This window comes from Parus major, chromosome Z (assembly GCF_001522545.3).
Source record: "Parus major isolate Abel chromosome Z, Parus_major1.1, whole genome shotgun sequence".
NCBI lineage: Eukaryota > Metazoa > Chordata > Aves > Passeriformes > Paridae > Parus > Parus major.
The window spans coordinates 16,002,979-16,025,902 of record NC_031799.1 but is presented as its reverse complement, the minus strand read 5'-3'; the positions used below and the strand labels follow the sequence as shown (position 1 = coordinate 16,025,902).

The 22,924-nt window shown below is 38.5% G+C and overlaps 1 protein-coding gene across 3 annotated transcripts in view; it reads left to right on the top strand.

Annotated features, from left to right (window-relative positions):
* ARL15 (ADP ribosylation factor like GTPase 15) overlaps nucleotides 1-22,924 on the top strand; it is a 218,233-nt gene that overhangs the window by 135,889 nt on the left and 59,420 nt on the right. Inside the window, exon 7 of one of the 3 annotated variants that reach the window (XM_033520245.1) lies at nucleotides 2,995-3,093. The exons of the other annotated variants lie outside the window; for them this stretch is intronic. Coding sequence (XP_033376136.1) covers nucleotides 2,995-3,078 — 84 coding nt within the window. The 3' untranslated portion in view covers nucleotides 3,079-3,093. Of the gene's footprint in view, nucleotides 1-2,994; nucleotides 3,094-22,924 lie in introns of those variants that run through there. 3 annotated transcript variants of the gene reach the window in all.

Here is a 22,924-nt window from a genome sequence, read left to right as displayed (position 1 = left end):
ATGGGAAATGAAGGCTACCTAATGATGTTCTGTTACTTTTGCTGGAGTGAGCTGGCTAGCAAAGTTGGCTGCTTTTTAAAAGAGAGAGACGTCTTACTTACCTATTTTGTAGTTTCTCATTTGACAAAGTGTGAAATTACATTTTATTTCTTTTATTTTCCCTTTGGATTCTAGAGTTTGCTGGTTTCTGTCTTAGAGTTACTGGAAGCCTTTCTCTTGATGGATGTATCTGCGCAGTTGCACATGTTTTCTATCATCACAGAACAGGTTTAATGCACCATGTTACATTTTGGATTAGCAGTGGAACTACTATTTCAGAATAGGTAACTTTCTATTATGAAGATGAGGGAAAAGAACAATTTCAAGTTGTGTCCTAAAGATTATGTGTTTCTAGAGTTCTAAATGCATAATTTCCTAGATTGAAACAGCAAGTTTCAATGTTTGTTGTTTAAAAAGAATACAGCTAGGGAACTTCCTTTTTAATTTGAATGGAAAATTTCCTTGTACACAAGAAGAATATTAATCACAATCTTCAGGGTATGACAAAGGGATGCTCAGAGTTCACATTTTCTGTACAAATTCTTGATGAAAAGCTGTTTATATGCATAAAGCCTTCTATGGATGAGAAATACATGAGCTTAGAGGTCTTGGGATAAGGCATACCTGTGTCTGCCACAGATTTGTTTACAAAAGACTGAAGCATTGTGGTGGATGATGTAACATTAGGAACTATGCCAAGAAAGGTATCACATAAGGCTTGTCTACATGAAGAACTAGCCCAAAATATCTGTCAAGGAATAGCTCTTCTACAGTAGCTTTCTGAGAGGATGTTAAGAGTATCTTTTTTAGTCCACTTTGAAAGTGGATTTAGCTAAACCACAGGAAAGCTTTTAGTAAGAGTCTGTGGGGGAGTTGAACGGAATAGGTGTAGTACTTCCATGTTTTCAGAATACTCTCTCCACATAGATTTGCCTTTGCAACAATTTTGATTATTTCTGGGAGAATTTTCCTTTTGGATTCATGATAGGATACAGCTTCAGAAAACCTTTTTCGTATATTTATGAAATAATAAGCATACAAATGAGGACTCTTAAAAATGATATTAATACAACAGTGCTGGTCATGAGCAGTTAAATATGATGTACAAACATTGATTATAAATTTCTGCCTCATACTTGATAGCTGAAATCAATTCAACCTGTACAATTTTCAAGATCATAAAACTCCTGTATTTTTGGCACAGAAAAGGCCAGAACTTTTCCAAACAAGCCAGATGGAAAGTCGGGTTCTGGAATCCTTCAGTTTTTAAGGCTGGATGTGAATAACAAAGCAAAACACATATCACAGGCATGGTCAGAAAGTCTAGTATATTTTAGCAGCAGCCTAGGAAAAATTCTGTTGCATGTTTCATACTCAAAAAGGTGGTGCTTAGCAATGTTTCACATGAAGAACTGAAATGGAGCAGGATGCAATTCAAGTTATCATCCTTGTGACAATGATCTCAACAGATTAATCTAATGTTAAAAGATGTCATTTTTTAAGTGCTTCCAAAATGATGTTTGTCACTCTCATCAGAGGCCTTGTAACATAGATAATAATATATTCTTAGATATAAGAGTAGATTCTAATATATAATTTTGCATGTTCACAATAAGAATAAATAACTTTCTAGTATTATTGCCATTTAAATCTTTCAGCTGTATATAGTATACAAAAGTTTAAAATATGATTCACAAACAGAAGATTGTATAATTTGTTATGAATCCTTTTAGAGAAGGTGGGTTAAATGTATTCTCCATGTGAAGGAACTTGCTTTGTAATCCACTGAGTCATTCACACTCTGTTCTCATGCTTTGCTCTGCTTCAAATGGGGTATTTCTGCCTTTTCCACCGGAGACAACACATGTGCTCTAAGAGTTCTGCACAGAGTACTGTGTTGTTTCTCAATGGAATGATGTGCCTTTCTAATGTTGTTTAGGCTCTCACCTCCTTGGGAAAGATACAGCCCCTTGCCAGTATGTGTGTACTGTGTGAAAAGTATTGTTGTGTCAGAAATGGGGAAAATTTGGCATGTTTTGGTGTTTGCAATGTGTGACCTACCCTGGCTGAAGCACCCAGCAGCTTCTTAGAGGGCCCTGCAGCTGCTTGTGGCACAGGCGGCTGGGTCTGTCAAGTTTCATCTATGTGGAAACCCCTCAGCTGCAGAGAGCCAACCATTGGTCTTGCCTGCCTTTTACATGGTAAAATATTTAGCCTCTGGTTTTGTTTGCAAAATTGTTTTGGTAAATGTATCACTTATATCTAAGAGCAATTCTTAGCAGTAGGACAGGAATAGCTATTCATGACTGGGAAATTGTCAAAGAATAAAGCTTAGTAAGAGCCAAAATAATAAAGAAATTGATCCCACTCCTCCACCAGTTCAGTCTGCACATATTATCTGAATGTGGTGTCAAAACAGCATGGGCAGCTATAATAGATTAAAACCGCTTTTTGTCTTTTTTTTTTTTTTTTTTTTTTTCTTGAAAGACCAAACTTTTCTGTTACTGTGTTTGTGACTTTGCTTCAAGGACATAGGGCTAGACTTTACGGTTTGTTTAGCTATGAAGGGATGACAGACTAGGGGGGTGGTAAGGGGAGCTTAGTTTTGGAATGTAAATACATGTAGAGCTCTTCTCCTTTTGTTTAGCATCTCTTTAAACTAAGACAAAAAAAATCAGTGAATGAATGAATAGCAGCATGGTGAAATACCTAAATGTTTGAGTTAAAATTTTTGGATGTTTGAAATCCTATTTGGATCCTTTTCCCAGATCGCTGTGCATTCATATGCACTCAGCAGGAAACTTCATGGAGATGCACATTTGGGCAGAAGGTCTTTGGCGGTGCCTTTTTCTTAACTTGCGTCTTTTCTTCTTTTGAAGAAAGTAATGGCTTAAGTCTGACTGAAGAACAATCTTTTTTGTATGTTCCTTATAAGAATTTACTTATGGTTCACAGATTTTACCCACCATCTATGTCTGCAGTCCTTTGGATTTAAAACAGCATATATCCCTCTGCAGACAACAGGAAACGCCAAATTAAAGACTTAATGACATACTGCTGAAAGAAGACAAAAGGTGACAAATTATAAAACAGCCAGCTAAACTTTTAAAGAAAACGCTGGAAAAAGTCCCACATTCAAACAGTTTGAAAAGGATACGGATATTGTTACACTTGCAGACATGTTAATAGAAATTAGACTGAATCATGCTGAAAATAAACTTAAACATTTAAAAAGAACAGGTTTCAAAAAATAGTATTTTCCTAGAACAATGAAAGCAGCTTCTGAGTTATTTTTAAAAAGTGAATAATGTATTTTAACCTTGTTATTGGATGCCTAACCATAGACTCCATTTTTGTAATTGTGAAACCAGTGAAAATGTGACTTCTATCCTTTAAAAATTATTAACCTCTGTTGCTGATGTAAGTGCAGTTGTGTTCATTTCCCCTTGGCTGTGTTCTCCAGACTGGCAGCCTCTAGCTTGATTTACTATGGGTGGAACATCCTTTGATCTCCTGTTGAGTTCTGGAGAGATGGTGGAAAAGGAGCAGAATAAGTGAAAAAGAGAAGGGAGGGAGAAATATACAGATGAAAAAGCGGAGTTACAGACCCTTCCTCTCTGATCCTAGGGACCTTAATCTTCTAATTTATTTAATAATTTTAATATTTACATTCTTTCATGGTAAACATTTTATGTTTTACTATTCTTGATGCCATGAACTTAATTTTGGAGTGTAGCACTTAGTAAATTAACAGGAGGTGCTGCTTTTGGTCAGGAAATGGCAAAAATGTGAATAATTTTCAACTGGTAGCTTTGAGAAAAGTTGTGTTGTATTTACAATAACTACTGCTCCCAGTTTACCTTAAAGATTTTTACTTAAAGGGTTATCAACTCAGTAGCTTACTCATTCAAACCTGAAATCAGATCAGAGGGAATGTGTCAGTAACTTCACAGTAAACAACCATCATTATAAGACTCTTGTGAATCCTTTAATTCATATGCTCTTAAATTGTGTTTTTATACTTGTCACTGCCACTGTAGTATTTAGAAATACACAGGACCCATACATGGTACCCATTCGACTGATAAATGCTGTTGATGCATTGGGGGGTTTTGTTCAGTGGGTGGTTGGTTTTGGTTTTTGTTGGTTTTTTCCGGGGGCAGGGGGAGGGGGGAGCATTTGGTTGGTTTGGTTGCAGGGGGTTTTTGTTGGGATTTTTTTAGAGGTTGAAAAAAAAAAAAGAGGACTGATTGGTTGGGGATTCCTCATGGAATCCAGTTGCATATTAAGAGAGAGAGAGAGTGCTCTTTATTCATTATTTCAGTTCTCATGAAAAGAAACGTTTAAATAGGAATGTTTGCAGGCCTATGTGAAGTGTTCTAACTCTGTTTATGATGATACATTCCATTGCTCGCCTAACACTTAAACAATCATCTTCATCCTGTGTATGCCTCAAAAGAAGTTTGCCATATTTATTTGTTTTATATAGATTGATATATAAGATGCAGTTATCTGCCACTGTGCTGAGAATATTCTGACCAGCTTTATATCTTTCTTGGAATTTGTCTGCATCCATCTGCTGTTTTTGTTGTTACACATGCATTCTAAGCTCTGGGGCTGAGCCTCTGTTCTGTATGTGCAGTATCTATTGCAATGGGTGCAAGTCAACAGCTGTGCATCACGCAATGCAGTAGAACAGAATAATTAACGAGTGTGTGTGTGTCAGACGAGCTGTTGTCATTGTCAATGTGCAACACTAAAAAACACTGTGAGATGGGTGAAAGAGAGAAGACCCACCAATTTTTTATTCTTCATAGTGTGAGAGGCTGATTTAATTTCCTTGGCTTAAAGCTAAACTGAAATGTTTACCCCACCTCTTCCCATATGGAAAAAAAAAGTTTGCCATTGCAAAAGCACTCCTTTTTTGACTGCTTCGGCAGTTAAAAGCTTTATTAATTTTTAGCTGGACTTATTTTTATAAGTTTTAAAAGTCCATTTGATGTTTGCATTTTAATACACTGCTTCTCAAAATGTTTTTAAGCTGAAGTGCTACTTAGTCTTCAAAAAAAAAAAAGAATAGTCAAACTCAAATCATAGTAATTTCTTGATAGTCTGTGCTCTCAAGGGTATTATTCAGACTAGTTTTGAAGAACTGAACAGCCACACTGTATTTATGTGCATCGTAGGAGAAATACACATTTGTAAACTCTCTTGGGCTGTAACTGAGTTCTAATAGATGTCTGTACAGCACATCATGCAGTGGGGCCCCAGTGTCTAGTGGGGTTTGTAGATTCTACCATGATAGAATTAATAAAAGAGAATTTTCTTGTAAAGATAATTTAACCTCAGGGTGTTGCCTTTTTGTGCATGCATGTGTGTGTATATATATATATGTGTGTGTGTGTGTGTGTGTGTGTGTGTGTGTGTGTATATATGTGTGTGTATATATATATTTGCACACACACACGAACTCAACTATTCAGTTATTAGCAGTTCAGCCAAAATTTTTGGTTTAATATCTACAAAACCATTAATTTCTCATTTGAAATAGAGGAATGTTAAAATTTATGAAAATATTCCAGATCTAATTTACAAAAAATGAAAAGTAGATATTAAGTATTGAAACTAAATTTTTTAAAATTACTTGTTTCTTGTATTCATATGATGGAAAATATTAATCCAGATATTCCCTAGTGATTTTCAGTATCTAGCAGAATTGGAGCAGTTCTTGAAATATGATAATCTTGCAGAATGAATGAGTAATCATGAACAATATTTAGCGAGTGAATTTTAAGTTTTAAAATGTAGCCACTCATAAAGTGCTGCCAGAAAGCAAAAACAAAGAAGCAAAAAATCAGTAATCTTAGATAAATCTGACACTAGCTAGAGCGAAGGAAGTTTCCTGATGGTAGTACTACCTTCTGACAGCAATAAGGAAAGGGCCATTAATCCCGCAAGAGGGAGACAGTGAATGTGACTGCAGTTGAGGTGCTTGGCTGGCATGGCGTGGAAGCAGTGAAAGAGTAATAGGATTAGGGTTGTTCCTTCTTTAGGACTTTCCACCTTTCCGTTTGTGGTTGCAGAAAGATGAGAGCCAGCTCTTAGCTCACCTGGGTCTTTCAGAAGCCTCTGGCTCCTAAAATTAAACTTAATGGGTGTGGAGGACATCTTTTTGTTACATTTAGGTGCAAGCAAATAGAAGTAGTTTGTAGGTTCTGCTGAAAAACAAATAATAGTTACACCCAAAGCTAATTTTGTTTTAAAGTAAAGTACATACTTTCTGAGCAAGTTCAGGTATAATATTCCAACCATACTAGCACAAAATTAGCTCTCTTTACAGCTATAGTTTCTCTTGATGCAAATATTATTTTAATCTTGGTTTAGGCTCTGTGGAGAGAGCATGGTGGTTAGTCCTAAAAACTGTCCTGTGTTTATGCCCAGAAGCTGTCTGCCCAGTGTGTTACAGCCATGACTTCAAAAGCCGGTTTGCAGGAACGGGAAACGGTGGTTTTACTTCTGTGCCACTTCAGCCTTGGGTCTGAACTGCAGAGCTGCCGAAATTGCTAGTCATCATGGTAGTGTGAATCAAGGAGTTTGTTTCTTTGTTACTGAGAATGCCAGCAATTCTAGAAATTAAGGAAGACAGTCGACCAAATTTGCACAGGCTATCAAACTATCAACTTGATGCCATCAAAGGGCATCAACTTTCAGTAAGATATAGTCAAAATTGTCTTCTGCAGAAAATCCCCAGAGGCATTGAAGGAATGATGCCGTGAAGAACAAACCTGCCACTGGCAATGCTCCAGCCCTGCAGATGTGAGGCGGAGGAGGTTCTGCACAATTAGGGGAGTGGAGAATACACTGCATTCAGCCTGAAAACTCTGCCCTCGTTTACAATCCTAGGTTGCTTAATATGGGTAGAAGGTGGCAGAAACTAAGAATATTTCATAAAATTGTTAAGGCAAAAAGTGAAAGCAAAAGATGAAAACAACAAAAGTTGAACTGTGTTTGCAGTAATTTAGAAATCGATCATAGTTCAGCCTATGTACAAAAGGGCTTGTCTCTTCACAAAAATGCTTAAATAAATAAAAATCCATAATCTTATACTGGCCCCTTGAAAACTGTCAAACTGTGTTTTGAATGAATGATTTTAATGGTTGGTTTGCCATGTATTTTTGATGTCATTGAAACACAGCTCTCTTGTGGTGCACCAGGCATTTTAAAGTGGTCTGTCACTGTTATCTTGGCTACCACCACTATTCTTCATTGAGCCTATGGGACGCTTGACCACTCCAGTGAAGTTTTCTAACCGCTGAAATGCAACATAACATAAACCACCGTAGCTTACCTTACACACTTCTTGAAATGAATAACCCAGTTCCTTACTGCCTTACTCATTTCTTGAGGGAGATGGGGTGGCTTTGTTTTTTTCATTGGGTTTTTTCCACTTGGTGTTGGTCTCCATCCATGAAAAGCCTTTGGACTCATATTTCTTAATTAGAGAAAAAATATTTTAAACTTAACAGTATTGTTTTATAATGGGAATGCACTCATCTAGCTTTTTCATCAGTTTTCCTGCCCTGCAATATAAGCCTTTTGGCCTCTTGTTACAGTATCTTTTCCTTATGATGGCCTGCTCAGTTCCATTTAGCTGCCCTTCTTCTGGGAGTTTGTACCCTGCTCTCAGGCTCCTTCTTGAAATTTGCCAATTACACAGCTTAAGACATGAAGTAGCCATTTGTTACTTCGTTGGTGTCTCCTTTTCTTTCCTCCCAGATGATATGTGTTCCTCTTGTGTTTTCACTCTTACTGTGTTTGTGTAGCACTTATCAAAACAGACCTAAACAATGTAATCAACGTTATGCGTCAATGATAATCAAAGCCACAGTGTTCAAACTGCTTTGTGAAGGTTTGAGTTTCCTCAGTGCTCTGAGGTGTGTTTGGAAACAATTAGGTCTGTTTTTTGGAAAGAAATCCTTCAGAGTAGGAACAGTTTTTCTTAGTCCACACTGCAAAATTCCAAAGGGAAGCTTTCTGTTGTCTGGTTTAAATAGTTCTGGGAAATGACAATCTAGATTAATTTTTCTACATTCCAACTTTGCATCTGAAATACTGTTACTGAAACACAAATTAAATAGCTAATGTAATAGCCCTCAGACAAATGCTGAGTTTAATAGACAGGTCTGCATTATAGTCGTGTCTCTGCCAGGACACAGTTTCAATCAGGGTTTGTCATATGTAGTATGTATGTTTTACTGAAACCATTTGCAAATAACTGCATCTGTTAGCTATTGGTGTCCTTGCTTAATTGGCAAGTTTAAAATAACTGCTTATGCTTATGTGCTTCTGATTCTTTCTTTTGCAAAACAGATGAACCTCTGTATTCCAAGAAGTGTTCCAAATCATATTTTCTGGCAGTGCTCCTACCTTTAGCCATTGTATGAATTAAAATATGCTTTCCAGCTCTTTCCTAAGTTGTCAGAAAAGTCTCTATAGAATTGACATGCAAACAGTTTTTGCAATCTCTCTCTCTTTTTTTTTTTTTAAGCAATGTTAAATTTGCTTGAGCAACATCTCTTGTTTTGACTAGTGGAAGATCTAAAAATACACTACTGTATTGACTGAACTAATTACATTTCAGATCTAGCCACTACCATCTGGATCTCTCTCTTTCTGGTTACATTTTCATTGCACAGATTGCACGAGTGATTAGTACCATGAATGAGTTGTCCAAATTTTGTCCTGGGTGTTAGCAGCAGCTCTTGCAGAGCTGCACACAAGTTGCTATGTGCCCTTTATCTTACTCTGTGCATGCTGCATTTCAGTCAGGGAGTCCTCAAATAAGCAGCAATGTGGAGAAAATGAGGAGGGTCCAGTGGCAAGCTGCCAGGGTAACCAGGACCCATCTTCTAACCAAGAGAGACTGCAAGGAGGCTGGGCTTCTCTAATCTGGCAAAGAGAAGGCTAAAATGCACTAAGAATACTTGAGAAGCTTTTAGAAAGACAATGAAATCAAACTCTTGGTAAAGCCAGGTGACATAAGGAGTAACAGCCAGAAGTTGTGTGTTGGGTTTCTCAGTCTGGACCCTGGGAGGGGATCTTCCCCAGAGGAACATGGTAGAACTCAGAGGAGTTACAGAATTGCCCTTCAGGGATTTTTGAGACTCACAGAGGCAAAGCCACAACTAATCTGCCAGGTGATGGTGTTATTCCAGGCTTCTGCCTGAAGTCATACTGAGTGAGCTACAGAGGTCCTGTTACCATTTGCTGGGGTTCCCTGATGCCCATGAACAGAACCTGAGTGAGATCTTGATTGCTACCAGTGAATCATGGACAAAATTTTCTGCTCAAGGCAAATGCTCTGCCAGGACACAGGTTTCAGGCTTGGTAAGTAACTGTTATGCAACTGAAACTTCCTCCACGTTTTCACCCCACAGGTCCCTTAAATTGGGAATTTTTCATTCCTGACTGTAGCGTATAACAATTACCTGAGGAGTAAAGTTTAGTTGTGATAGATTGCAGGCTAATGGGCATGCTGCCTGAAGGAAGTCTAGCTGAAACAATCAAGTTGAGTTCTGGCTAAGGCTCTTCTGCACTGGAGTGAAATGTTCTGTACCACACATATATACTAGGCAGCAATGAAGTCCTAAAGTAACTCTTGACAGTACTGTGCACTTATCTGTTCTTTCTGCTGTTTCTAAGATCATTTAAACATGGTCTTTTCTGTCTCATTCTTGTAACAGATATCTTTTTGCTGTTAGCAGAATGTCACAGATAGCTTGTGGATAAAACACTGAAACTAGAGAGAAAACTGGATGGCATGACTGCCCCTGTCCACAAAAAAGATCTTTTATTTGTGTATGTATAAAGAATGAGCTACTGTTGCTTCTGAAAGCTATATGGTAAGTTTTCAAAACATAGGAGGGTTTAAATTCTGCCAGTCCAAGTCACATGATTTCATGATTTGTTTTAGAAAGTGTTCAAAAAGCAGCAGTCCAAAGTCATGCAGTCACCAGTATTGACAAAAATGGTGACCTTTTTTTAACTTGAACTGGTCAATAATTTAAGAAGAAACAAATTTTAGGAGAAGCTGTCAACAACAAATAAGGTATGAAGCAGTGATGATCAGCTAGGAGCTATATACTGTAGAGAGGTATGAAAAATTCTCAAACAAATCCAGTGATGCATGGATTGAAAAGATGGAGAAAGTTTAAGTTAAATACTAGACTTAACAAGCCATCTTGATTTTTTTCTGCCAGCCATGTCCTTTCCACTTTTTTCTCATTTCCAAGCTGCAAATTTTTGTTCCCAATGGTGGTACAACAGTGCTGTTGGAGCTGGCGGATAGAGATGTCTTTGCTGTAAACATAATCAGTGAATTTCTGCATCTTTCAATGTACCTTCCTTTATTTTCAGAGAGAAGTGTTTGTTCTAGGATGTCTCCAAGGTCCATTTTACAGTGCAGCCACACTGCACTGTAACACAGAAAGGCTGTAAACTTCTTCCAGTCATTCTGTTGCAGAATGAGGCAAATGGGATACTTCCCAAGAAGTGAAAACTTGTACTAGCTCTGCTTCCACACTGCTAGCTGTTTTCTGTCCCATTATACTGTTGGTCAGTCAATGCTACATTAGCATCTAATACCATTTTCTTCTCCAATTATTTTCCTTATGTTTACAAAGCAAGGCTAAAACATTTTTATTTTTTGTATAGGTCTGTTTTTTGTGTTTAGTCATTGGGCCAAAGCAGCTTCTCTTCAAGAGGGATCAAAAACAGTTTGTCAGTGATAGCATGAGTTTTATGACCTGCTCCATGGGGCATAATTAAATGTGGAATTCAGCCCCTTCTTGCAGAATAACTTTGACACATCTGGTTTAAACAGTTTTAGTGCAGTGAGGAGATAAGTAGAAGTTTCTTTGCACAGTAGATTAGTTTCAGATGAGGTATAGGATCCTCTAAAATTCATGTTCACAGAAGTACACCAATGGGACAGCCACCCAAGGAAAGTACATAGTCACCCACCGAATATGTTAAAATAAATGGTAGGGCTGCTGTGCAAAAAAAGAAAAAAGAAAAAAATAAATGTCTTGTCACAGTCCCAGAAGGAAATGTAGGGTAATTGTCCAGAAAAGGAGAAGGACCAGTGCTGAATTCTTTTACAAAATCCCTATTCTTTCCCTGCTTTCTTTGCCAGAGCACCTCTGATCCAGTTTTATTCCATGTTCCCCTTCAGTATGTTCATGTTTTTACAGATATAGCACGTTTTATGGCACCCTCTAAAGTTATCTGCTGTGAAATTCAATTATTTAAATACTTTGTCCTTTTGTTACCCTTTTCTAATGGATTGCCAATGCATATTGCTTTCTCATCAGATACTGATAGTCCCTTTAGTAGACTTTACTATTCTGTAAAATGGTGATGAACACACAATATGGCTTATAGGTAGTGAAGTACAAAGTAGTTGTTTCAGCACTTTGCTCTCAAATAGAAAAATACAGTTTATGTCTGGTTAATATTCACTAGGCTCTCCAACGTTTAAGGCATATTTCTTCTGGTAGGTAACTATGAACATTCAGACATATCATTGCTGCATACATTTTACGAATGCATTTTTCCTCCTTTTGAGGGCAATTAAGATAGGAAGGTGAGGTTTAGTAATATATGTGTGCATTGAGGCAGTGTTTGTGAAGTCTTATTATGACTAAATCTATTATGAAGTCTTAATATGAACTGTGTGCTTATTTGTGTTAAAAAGTAGAATACCTGGTCTGAATTGCTGACTGCTAGAAGTTAGCAGACTGGCATAAGTAAAGCATTTATTTGCATCATCATGCGGATTAATTTTTACATAAATTATTTCTAGTTCACATTTTACTGCTTAACCAATCTTTAGTTGTATGCTTTGTCAAATAAGACTAGTTGAGAATCTGAGAAATACAATATTATTCAGTTGTAAAATCTGTGAAGTAGTTCAAGAAATATCTCACTTTTGCACAGACAGCAGAAATTCAGTAGTTTTTGACCAGAAGTTGAAGTTACATAAAATATGTTGAATGAATGCAATATGCTAGCAAAGTCCTTTGGTCTCCTGTCTTAGTGAAGGTAGAGGATGGAGATCTATGTGGCAGCAAAGGCACAAGGCTTATTGATCTGTTAGAAACCAAGGAAGTACCTTAGAAATGGTTACAAAGGACGCGGGGCTTCTTTCTCCCAAAAGGTGGTGGGATCAATAGTCCAATTACACACACACCAATGCACACAGCACGGGCAACAGGAGGAGTTGGAAGTCTTTGCACAGTAAAAAATCATAATATTGTTGCCATCATGGAAACATAGTGGGAAGACTTGGACAATTAGAGTGCTGTAGCAGAGGGCTATAAACTCTTTGGAACAGATTGGCAGGGAAGGAGATGCAGTGAGGTAGCCCTCTACCTTAGGGCATGTTTTGATTGTCTAGGTCTTAATGCTGACAAGAGGATTGACTGTTCCTGGGTAAGGATTAGGGGAAGGATGACAAGGCAAATATCCTGCTGGGAATCTGTTCTGGCCCTAGTTCTTGTGGGGGGTGGTCACTGGCCATTGTTCTTGTGGGGGGCTTCAACTTAGCACATGTCTGCTGGAAATTCAATACAGTGGAGAGGAAACAGCCTAGGAAGTTCCAGGAGTGTGTGGAAGACAACTTCCTCACACAGCCACTGTGTGACCCAGTGAGGCAAGGCCTTGCTGAACCCGCTGTTTGTGAGCAGAGTGGAATGGTGGGTGATGTGATGTGATGGTCAGAGGCCATCTTAGGCACAGCATGAAATTATATAAATTATATATGTTATATATATTGTCTGTCCCGTTCTTGGACAGACAAGGAGGGGGTTCAGCAGAACTGCCACCCTAGACTTGCAGAGGGCAGACTTTGGCCTGTCAAGGGGCCTAGTTGACAGAGCCCTTGGGAAGCAGCCCTGAGAGGCAAAGAAGTCCAGGATGACTGTTGAAGGAGAAAATCCTGAAAGTGCAGGAGCAGGCCCTCCAGTGTGCTGAAGCATGAGCCAGTGGTGGAGGAGACAAAACTAACTAAACAGAGGGTTTTGGCTGGAGCTCAGGGTAAAAAAGAGAGTTTATAACCTTTGGAAGAAGGGGTAGGCCACTGAGAGGGCCTACAAGGATGTTGTGACGTTATGCAGGGAGAAAATTGGAAGGCCTGAAGCCCAACTAGAACTTAATCTGCCTACTGACATAAAAGGCACTTAGAATATTTCTATAAATATTAGCAAAAAAAGTAGGACTAAGGAGAATCTCCATTCTTTATTGACTGCAGGGGGAAACACAGTAACAAAGGAAGTGGAAAAGGCTATGGTACTTAAGGCCTGTTTTTCCTCAGTCTTTAATAGTAAGATCAGTTGTTTGCTCAAGACTATGGGGCCAAATGGGAACCACCAAAGGGTACTGAGGGAACTGGCAGAAGTGGTCACCAGTCCACTTTACGTCATTTGCAAGCAGTTCTGGCAAGCTGGGTAGATCCCAAACAGCCTTCCCAGAGGTTGTCAAGTGTAATGCCACTCTACAAGAAGGACTAGAAGGAGGATCTGGGGGACTACAGGCCTGTCATCCTGACCTCAGTGCTGAAAAGTTCATGGAGTAGATCATTTGACTGCCATCACACAACATGTACAGGATATGCCAGGTATCAGGCCCAGGCAGAATGGGTTTAGGAAAGGAAGATCTCTTCTTAGCCAGAGATCCTTGCTGATCTTTTTCTGCGGCCAGCCTACCTGTCTGGTGGATGAGGGAAAGGCTGTGGGTATCGTCTACCTGGACTTCAGCAAAACCTTTGACACCATTTCCCACATCACTGTCCTGGAGAAGCTGTCTTCTTGTGACTTGGACAGGTGCACTTTGTGCTGGCTGAAAAACTGTCCAGATGGCCAGGCCCAGAGGGTGGTGATGAATGGGGTTACATCCAGCTGGTCACTAGGGGGGTTCCCCAGGGCTCAGTGGCAAGACCTGTTTAACTTCTTTATCAATGATCTGGGTGAGGGGATCAAGTTCATCCTCAGTCACTTTGTACCAGACAACAATTTGGGTGACAGTGTTGATCTGCTGGACAGCAGGAAGCCTCTGAAGAGGGATCTGGACAGGCTGCCTTAATACGGTGAGTTTGAGGTTCAACAAGGCCAAGTGTCAGGTCCTGTGCTTCAGTCACAACACCTCAGGTAGCATTACAGTTTTGGAACAGAGTGGCTGGAAGGACACTGGAGGTGCTGGTTAACAGTGGCTGAACATGAGCCAGGCCGTGCCCAGGTGGCCAAGAAGGCCAATGGCATCCTGGCCTGGCTCAGCAATAGTGTGGCCAGCAGGAGCAGGGCAGGGATTGTCCCCCTGTCCTGGGCACTGGTGAGGCCACACCTGGAGTGCTGTGTCCAGTTCTGGGCCCTGACTGCAGGAAAGACACTGAGGAGCTGGAGTGAGTGCAGAGAAGGGCAGGGGAGCTGGGGCAGGGTCTGGAGCACAAGTGCTGTGAGGAGCAGCTGAGGGAGCTGGGGGTGTTTAGCCTGGAGAAAAGGAGGCTCAGGGGTGACCTTATCACTCTCCACAACTGCCTGAGAAGAGGTTGAAGTGAGGTGGGGGTTTGCCTCTTCTCCCAGATAACAAGTGACAGGATGATAGGAAATGCCCTCAAAGTTGTGCCAGGGGAGGTTTAGATTGGATACTGCGAAAAAATTCTGTACCTAAGTGGTTGTCAAGCACTGGAGAAGTGGTCCATAAGTGGTGGACTTGACAGTGCTAGGTTAGTGGTTGTACTCAACGATCTTGAAGGTCTTTTCCAACCTAAACAAGTCTATGATTCTATGATTTTTAAATTTATTTGAGAGTGTGCATGGTTTAAGTCAGTGTAGGTGGTCTAAGTAAAGCCATTTCAGATGCAGAAAAGGGGTAGTGTTTTCATTCCCTTCTGCTGTATGTACAGTATCGTGGTTCAAGCTAAACTATTTCCAAAGTAATTGGAACACAAGGAAGTTGGTTACTAGCAAATTAATTCAACCCACCTCCTGTTGTAAATCTTTTACTCTCTAGAGAGGATACATTTTGTAAAAAAGAATTAAAAAATGTAAAATAGAGAAGTAAAGTGGAAATGTGTCATTCTTTTATGTAATTAAGTAACTGACTTCTTTTTATGATAATACATTTGGGTGGTCTGTTCTTGAAACACTTGATTTGTTAGGAAACATTACCATTTCCGCAAGTAATCTCTAAGTCCTAAATATTTTGAAAAAAATTTGCATTGCAGTATTTCATCAGTGCATTACTCACCAGTTAAACACTCTAAACTGCTGTCGCTTGGCATTGGAGAGGGCTTCCAGGTTTTTTTCTATCAGCAGAAACTTCTGTAAATTATAATATTGCTTGGCAGAGTGTAAAGAATAAATGCTAGAAAACCAGATGATTTAGGAGAAAATAAATGGGAAGACTTGAATCTCATTTTACTTTTCATTGGAAAAAGAAGTCTCTCTAGTTTACAAAACATATAAAGTTTGAAATTGCCTTTAGCCGCAATGTTTGTTTAGGTGTGGTGACCCTTTTGTATCCTTGTTGTAGATTCCTCTCAATCAGCACAATTCTGATTGTCCCCACTGGACACTGAGGAGATTTAGTGGCTTGCTTGCTGCAATGAACCTCAATGATGTTGAGGTTAGGCATGCTGCCACTGAGACTAGCATCATTTTAACTGCCAGTGGTAGTAAGCTGCTGACTTTCTTGGATTAAAAAAAAGTGGTTCAAATATACTAAATATTATGGTAATGTTCATAAAAACTAATAGGTTTAATAGCATTACTACAACCAAAGCAATCTACCCCAAACCAATATTTGTAGTCAGCTGACTGTCAAGTTCTCATTCTGTGCACAAATGTTTAAACTTTAGGTACCAGCAGGAAACAGCTAATGCACTAGATACTTCCTATAGTTTATAGTTGGTGAAGGGTCAGTATTAAAGTGTTTCTGTGTTGCAGTTGATGAAAGCAGTCTGTGATGATTTTTCCCAAGCCTGATTTGCAACACTCTTGCTTTACTTTTCTAAGTTCATAAACATCTGTAGAATCAATTTTTGCAAAAGAAACACACTCATGGAAACCAAACTGGCCTTTTTAAAAATTACAAAGGAAAAGAGAAACAAAAAAAACCCAACTGAATCAGATTATACTTACTTGCTTATATTTTTTTAAATATCAACATTCTTCTCAGTTTATTTTCTGTGTGGTTTCACTGCTATTAAGTTACAGGTTTGGTTATAAAATAGAAATGGCGATTAGAGTTGAAGTAATCTGATGCTTGAATTATTGGGAAATTTAGGACACTGTTACATTTCCTTCTTTAAGACATTTGGGAATCATTATGCTATCATCCCTTTCTTCCAAACAAGAGTGAGGGCGGGATGTGAAATGAGAACCCTTTGCTTCCCTCACTTTTACTCCGTGAACACTGCTATAGCAGCAGCCAAGCTGTATGGTGTGAGTAGTTTAATGCTGTGGATGTGTCCTCAATGTAGGGATTTGGTCTCTTGCTCGTGCGGCCTGAGCTCACAGAGTAGAAATGACCTGACAAGCACTTAGAAACCTATGAAGAGATTATACATTTTGTTCACAGGTGGGAACTGTGCTCAAGAGAGAAGTCTCTTTAGGGAAAGAGCAAAATCCTCCCTTGTTGTGGCTCAGAGACATACTGATGCCTCCTGCTGATGCTCAAGCTTCTGCTGACTGTCTAGACCGTTTCCATTTGGTAATTCCGCTTTTGTTCCTACGATGCACTGTGTCTGCAAAGACTGTGCTGATCACTGACAAGAGCATTCTCTGTGGCTTGATTAAGTCAAAGTGATCAAAAACTGTAGGGGCAGGTTTTCCCTATAAGGTTTGTCTCAATTCTGTAGTCATATGCCTTCAACAAGTTGTTCATCATCCTTCAAGTTAGGAATAAAGGTTTTGATTTAAATAGGAAGATTTGACAGTGTACGGCTCCTACTGTTCACAAGAATTTTGCCTGTTCTGAGAGGGAAAAAATGCCAATGCTAGGGTCCTGGTAACTCTTTAACTATACTATTGTTTCAAGCCAGTACAAACTTGAGTGTGTACACTGTGAATTTACTGTTGTAGGTCCTTGTCTAAGTGAACTAATTTTTATAAAACAGGAAACCCCACAGTAAAACATCCACTCCCACTCCAAAAATCCACTCAGACTATGAATGACTCTTGCCCAAGATCTCTGGGAGCTGGTAATTAAGCAGATATCAGCAGTTCAAGTAATTCTGTTTTGGAGATATGAGAAAAGGGGAGAAATATTGATACCCTGGGAAAAAAGGGTTTTACACTAGCTGCTGCAGACTCTTAATTTAATTTTTCTAATATCCTGGACTCATAAGTCACCTGATATGAATACTTATTATAACTCCCTTTGGGAATGATACTATTACTTTTTCTTTAAAAATTATTTTTTTTTACAATAACAGATATCTCTATGTAGCTTTGTTCCCTGCTACCAAGAGAAGATGGTGTGTTTGTTGTAGCAAAAAAAAGACCATCTATCTTTCTGTCTTCAACTTGAAAATAAAATTGCAACAACCAAAATTAAAATGCAGCCAAGTCAGGTTTTGCGGGGAGCAGCTATAAGCTCTTTGAGAAGTTACCCAACAAAACATTGATTACTGTCCATAAACTGCAATGACATATCCAGCACTGCAAGTGCTCCTCTTTATTTTTGGAGCAAAGTAAAATGTGCTGGTCTAATGTACTGATGAAGACAGTTTAAGCTAACCTTTTCTTTAAGCTGACATATACCAAAGTGTATATAATTAACTGTTTTATCTTGCTCAAATGAGACTATGTAATGACAATAGAAACATCTGCAGCACATTAACTACAGATACAACTTTTGAGCAAGAAAGTATCACATTTTCCTTGGTTCCATTTATATCTGAGGTGTGAAAAAGAAAAGCTCTTTGTACCTACATGAAGTGTTATGCAAGAGTTGGGACATGTCATATTCAAGCATTATAAACCAGCATCCTTATTTTGTTAATCTTCTAGGATATCTTGAACCTAGATAAAATGGTGTCACTTACACAAATGTAAGATCTTTAGTGCTGTTTAGGATCATTCATAATAGTTTTTTTTTATTCTAAAATATATGTTATTAGTATTTTTAGCCTTAGTTCCTTCATTTGTTTTAATCATAATCCATGTAATTGCACATGAAATGCTCCAAATATGTGTATCTTTTTTCTTTGAGTTTGCCATGATTATATAATTAAGATCATTTTAGAAACTTGATCAGTCTCCTCTTCAGGTGATTTACATTAGTGATGCATAGAAATATTTATGTTTGGATCAGATAATTTTTATATTGCTACAGAAATGTCTAAATGTGAATACATGTGGAAAAGCACCATGCCCTATGTCTTTAAACTGTGTGGGCAGTAGTGCTTCCTAAGCAGTTGGTGACAAGGATTTGTGACATACTGAGCTGAAGCAGTGGCCACTTTGGTGACATGTGAAATAATGCACATCGGAGACTTGCAAGACTGCTAGATGAAGCTCAGTCTCTCATTTTCACTCACTTCTGTGGCTTTATCAAAGTCACTTCAATTGCTTGAGCTAGGACACCAGCGCTCCAGCTGAGCTCTGCTCAGCCTGTGGGCGAGTCTGTTAGATGGAGAGTCTGCAGAGATGCGCTTAGGGAGAGAGGGTTCACTGGTGAGTAGAAATGTATTGCAGCTGCAATGCCATGCTCTCCCTCTGTTACCACTTTTAGAAGTCGTATGCTGAACACAGAGCTTCTGTCCTTAAACCAGAATGGCTTCATGTCTATGAGCTCGCTAGCGTACTGCTCAGAAATTAGTTTGAGCTGTGCAATGTGCAGCACCTGGGTTAATTTGCAGGAAGGCAAATGTGTCGAATGGATGAGTAGCAATGGGTTTCCCCAATGCAGTAAGATGAAATGTGACTTCAGACAAAACTTGTTAACTTAGATCTCGGCTGTTGGCAGTAAGCACTGTTCTGTTATCTGCTTCTCTTTTTCACAGACAGACTGCTCTTAAGGCTTTGTCAGGTAGTTCAGTATATGCTTGCCCTTGTTGTTCAACAAATTGTGGAAAAATTAGTTTTATTCGGGGAAAATATGTTCTGATCAATTATAAAACTCCAGCTGCAGACTGGTGCCTGGACACTGTTAAACACCATATATGAAACAGCACTGTATCTCTCTAAAGGATCGTTTGTATACCCAGGCATGCAGCAAAGCATTAAGCAGACATGCAAGTAAATCTCTCCCATAAAAAAGATATTGTGTTATATTGTATATGACCTGTAGCCCAAGACACTTTTATGAACTGCTTATCCACTGCCATCCCAGCCCTACTCCTCTGTCTGGTACCAATACTCATTATAAATCATCAGTGTTCCTCCCTCTTAATATTTTCCTGCTCTTGTTACATTCTATTTTTCTAATAATACTTTATTTAATATTAAGAAAAAAAAAATTTAAGAAGACTTTTTTTTTTTGAATCTGGGCAATTTCCCTGATTTTAAGGATAGTTAGGGTAAGGAACTGCTGCAAGTTGTCTGTCTGGAATTACTAAATGTCCGAGAGAGTGTCTGAGTGATCTGTATTCAAATTGTGTCATCTTATCCTCATTATCTTTTTGTGTAATTGTCTGGCAATTTTTCTGAAGGATTCCTTTAGCATAAATCATAATATATGATTTCTGATATTTCATTTTTATCTGTATGGCTTAAACCAGAAATATATTAAATTTTGTCCTTGAAGTCTTCTTGGGTCATTCTTTTTTGTACTATTATGCATTAAATCCTTTTCTCCCTCTCCTTTTTTTTTTTTTTTTTTCATCCCTGGATTATTTGTTCACTGGGAAGAGCTGATGCCTGAAACTTAGAGGGGGGATGTGTTCCCCTGGCTTTTGAAGTATATTTGTGTTAACATTTTAATGTGGATTTTTTTCTCACATAATCTAATGATGGTGGCATTTTTAATCAGTTTTGAAGGACCATTCTGAAACAGCCTGTGAAATCTGAAAAATACTCCAAAAGGAGCTGTCTGACTAGGTCTGAGATACTCATTAACAAACATCCATAAATTCATAATTGCAGACTGGCTTCCTTGTTTACCATTTTTCTTTCATAAGGACAATGAGACATGACAGCTAGTCCCAGGGGATTACTGCACTTCTTGGCTGGTTGATGTCACTATGCCTTTAGACTTGCATCTTGCAGAGCAACCAAGGGAATCACTGATCTCCTGCAAATGTGCTACCTGTCACGTCTTATTGTCTTAAAACAGACCCGTCTGATTTCTGAAACGGAGAAATATTTGTGCATGAGCGTTTAAGCACATCTTAAAAAGACTGCCTCTGCTTCTGTAACAGATCCAATGGTGAGATACCATTTACATCAAAAACACAGGGAAAATATTTTAATGATTTAATTTGTGAATCTGCATTTCTTTATTTGGGTGCTAGAAAAAAACATTAAACTGTGTTTTCTAACTATATACAAAGGTCTGTTTTTTACTCAAAATCTAATGAAAATTAAAATTCTGCTTCTTGATTGGTAATTTTTCAAGGTGAAAACCCATTTTCAGACCTTCTCAAATGCAATGGTTTTGAAGTAGAATTTGGTTAGAATTTTGTATCTGGGTAAATGCAATTACTTTTATGCCCTTTATATTAATGTGTTTTGGTACATCTATTATGATTATTAAATAAATACTGGATTTGTGTTATAAATTCTTTGGTCTGATCAGGATTTCCCCAGATGCTTCTCAGTTGGCTGCTATATTCTAGATTCTGGACTGAATTTTAAACTGGTGTTTGGATCGGCTCAACTGTGCCGCTTAAAATCTAATTGTCATTTTTGGACTAAAAGAGCAAGCAGGATTTTTCCCCGAAGGTTTGGATGTGTTCATCATTCAGCCTTAAAACTGTTAAGCTTGCAAACAATTTGAACTTGATTATTCTTCTGCATAACTGTGTCCTCCAAACAAAAATTAATGTCAGAAACACTTCTGAATTTTTCTGGGAACAGAATTAGGTTCTTACAACCTCCTTCCATCTGCTCAACTCTCTGAATTTTACTCAGGGTTGGTACTGCTCATTTGTTTCCAATGATGCTTTTGTCTTTGGGCCACATGTCTGGTTAGTCCACCAGTATGAGTCTACCAATGAAGAGCAGGTTTAGCTACCTACACCTGAGAATCCCTCCTGTGCCGGGAACCCCAGGTGGAGAATCACCAACATGTACCCACAGTGTACATCAACATGTACCACCAGCAGTCCATCTCAGGAGGGGCAGCTGGAGGCTTCCCATAGGAGAAGGGGATCAAAATTTCTTGTGTTCAAAGCTGGCTTCAGTTTGATTGGTAATCTAAGGAACACATTACTTGCCTGACTCAGAAATAATTTACATCTTGCTCTGGCATATTGAGATTCATCAAGTTTCTTGTGATGAGAAGAGTGAAATAGCTTATTAATCACTCCAAATGCATTCTTGGTGCCACTTGCCACTTCCATTTCACAGTCTCACTTGCTCCCTGTAACTTCCATCAGCCTGGACACAGTAGTTTGGGAAATGGTGTATTTTAATTGTCAGCTCCATTGATGTGTGAGTCTGTGATACCTGTGCAACTTGAGGAGGTGTGTGTCCCCCCGCCAGGGCACTGCATTCAGGGACCCTACTGTGACAGGATGTCCCATGCCAAGCCCCGAGTGCCCATCATATTTCTCCCCACCTGTCATTGCACTACCCACACCCTTTTACAGAGACTTGTCTGTCACTAGTCCCTGTCAATTGAATTCTTTTGCAAGATTTGCAAATTCTGCATTATTCTTCCATAAGTACCTAGTACCCCTCCCAAATGTTAAATGCTGAGTCACTGAATTAGAAATAAAAAACTCTAAACCTTTTAATTGAGACAGGAAGCAGTTACTTGGACTAGTTTCTGAATATTTACTTTTATTACTGATACAGTAATTAGTAAATTATTAGTAATTAGTAAGATGACACACCCTAGTTGTCTGGGTTTGACAGATTTCAGGGAAGAAAGCAACCTTTGTCTGGAAAAGTGATGCTGTAAGCCATTTCAGCTCCATCTTTAATTACATGAAACTGGCTTCTAACATGAGAAGATGTAATCGTGCAAAGACACAAAATATCTCCATAATTACCAGTTTTATGAAGTACTTGAAAATGGTGAGAGGAAGCATATTGCAAATCTCTAAAAATAAATAGTTTGTAAAGTCATAATCATTATAAAACAGATTTACTCGAGGAGACAGTATTACACATGTTAAGGGTAGTCTGTCACTTACAGAGTGTAGTACATATGTGACTTGAAAAAGCAAGCCAGTAAGAGTTATATTAATGATGCATTTTATTTCTGTTCTGTCATTTTAAGGGATGAAAAAATTGAAAAAAATTAGAAGGGAATTCATAATATTTTAAAAAAATTAATCCTCAGAACATGTTTTTTTAAAGGAAGCCTAGTGTTTTTGAAACATGAATCTATTTGTATTTTGTGAAAACAAAGCAGAAGAATCCCCTTCATCAATACATAATCTCTCATTTTGACCACCCCACCAATTGTTATTTTACTTTTTCTTTCATTATTTTTAAACTTTAATTTCTATTGCTGGCTATATTGGAAAACTACTAAAATACTATCATTTTCCAGATAATGTTTGTAACTTTTTGGCATATGTTCCTTCTTTCAAACCCCTTAGGATAATCCACAGCTCCACAAAAACATGAGTCAAATACATTACAAATTTCCCTCAGAGAATCTACATCTTTTCCAGCTGTTTGGATAGACTGTCTAAAACCTGACCAGACCTCTC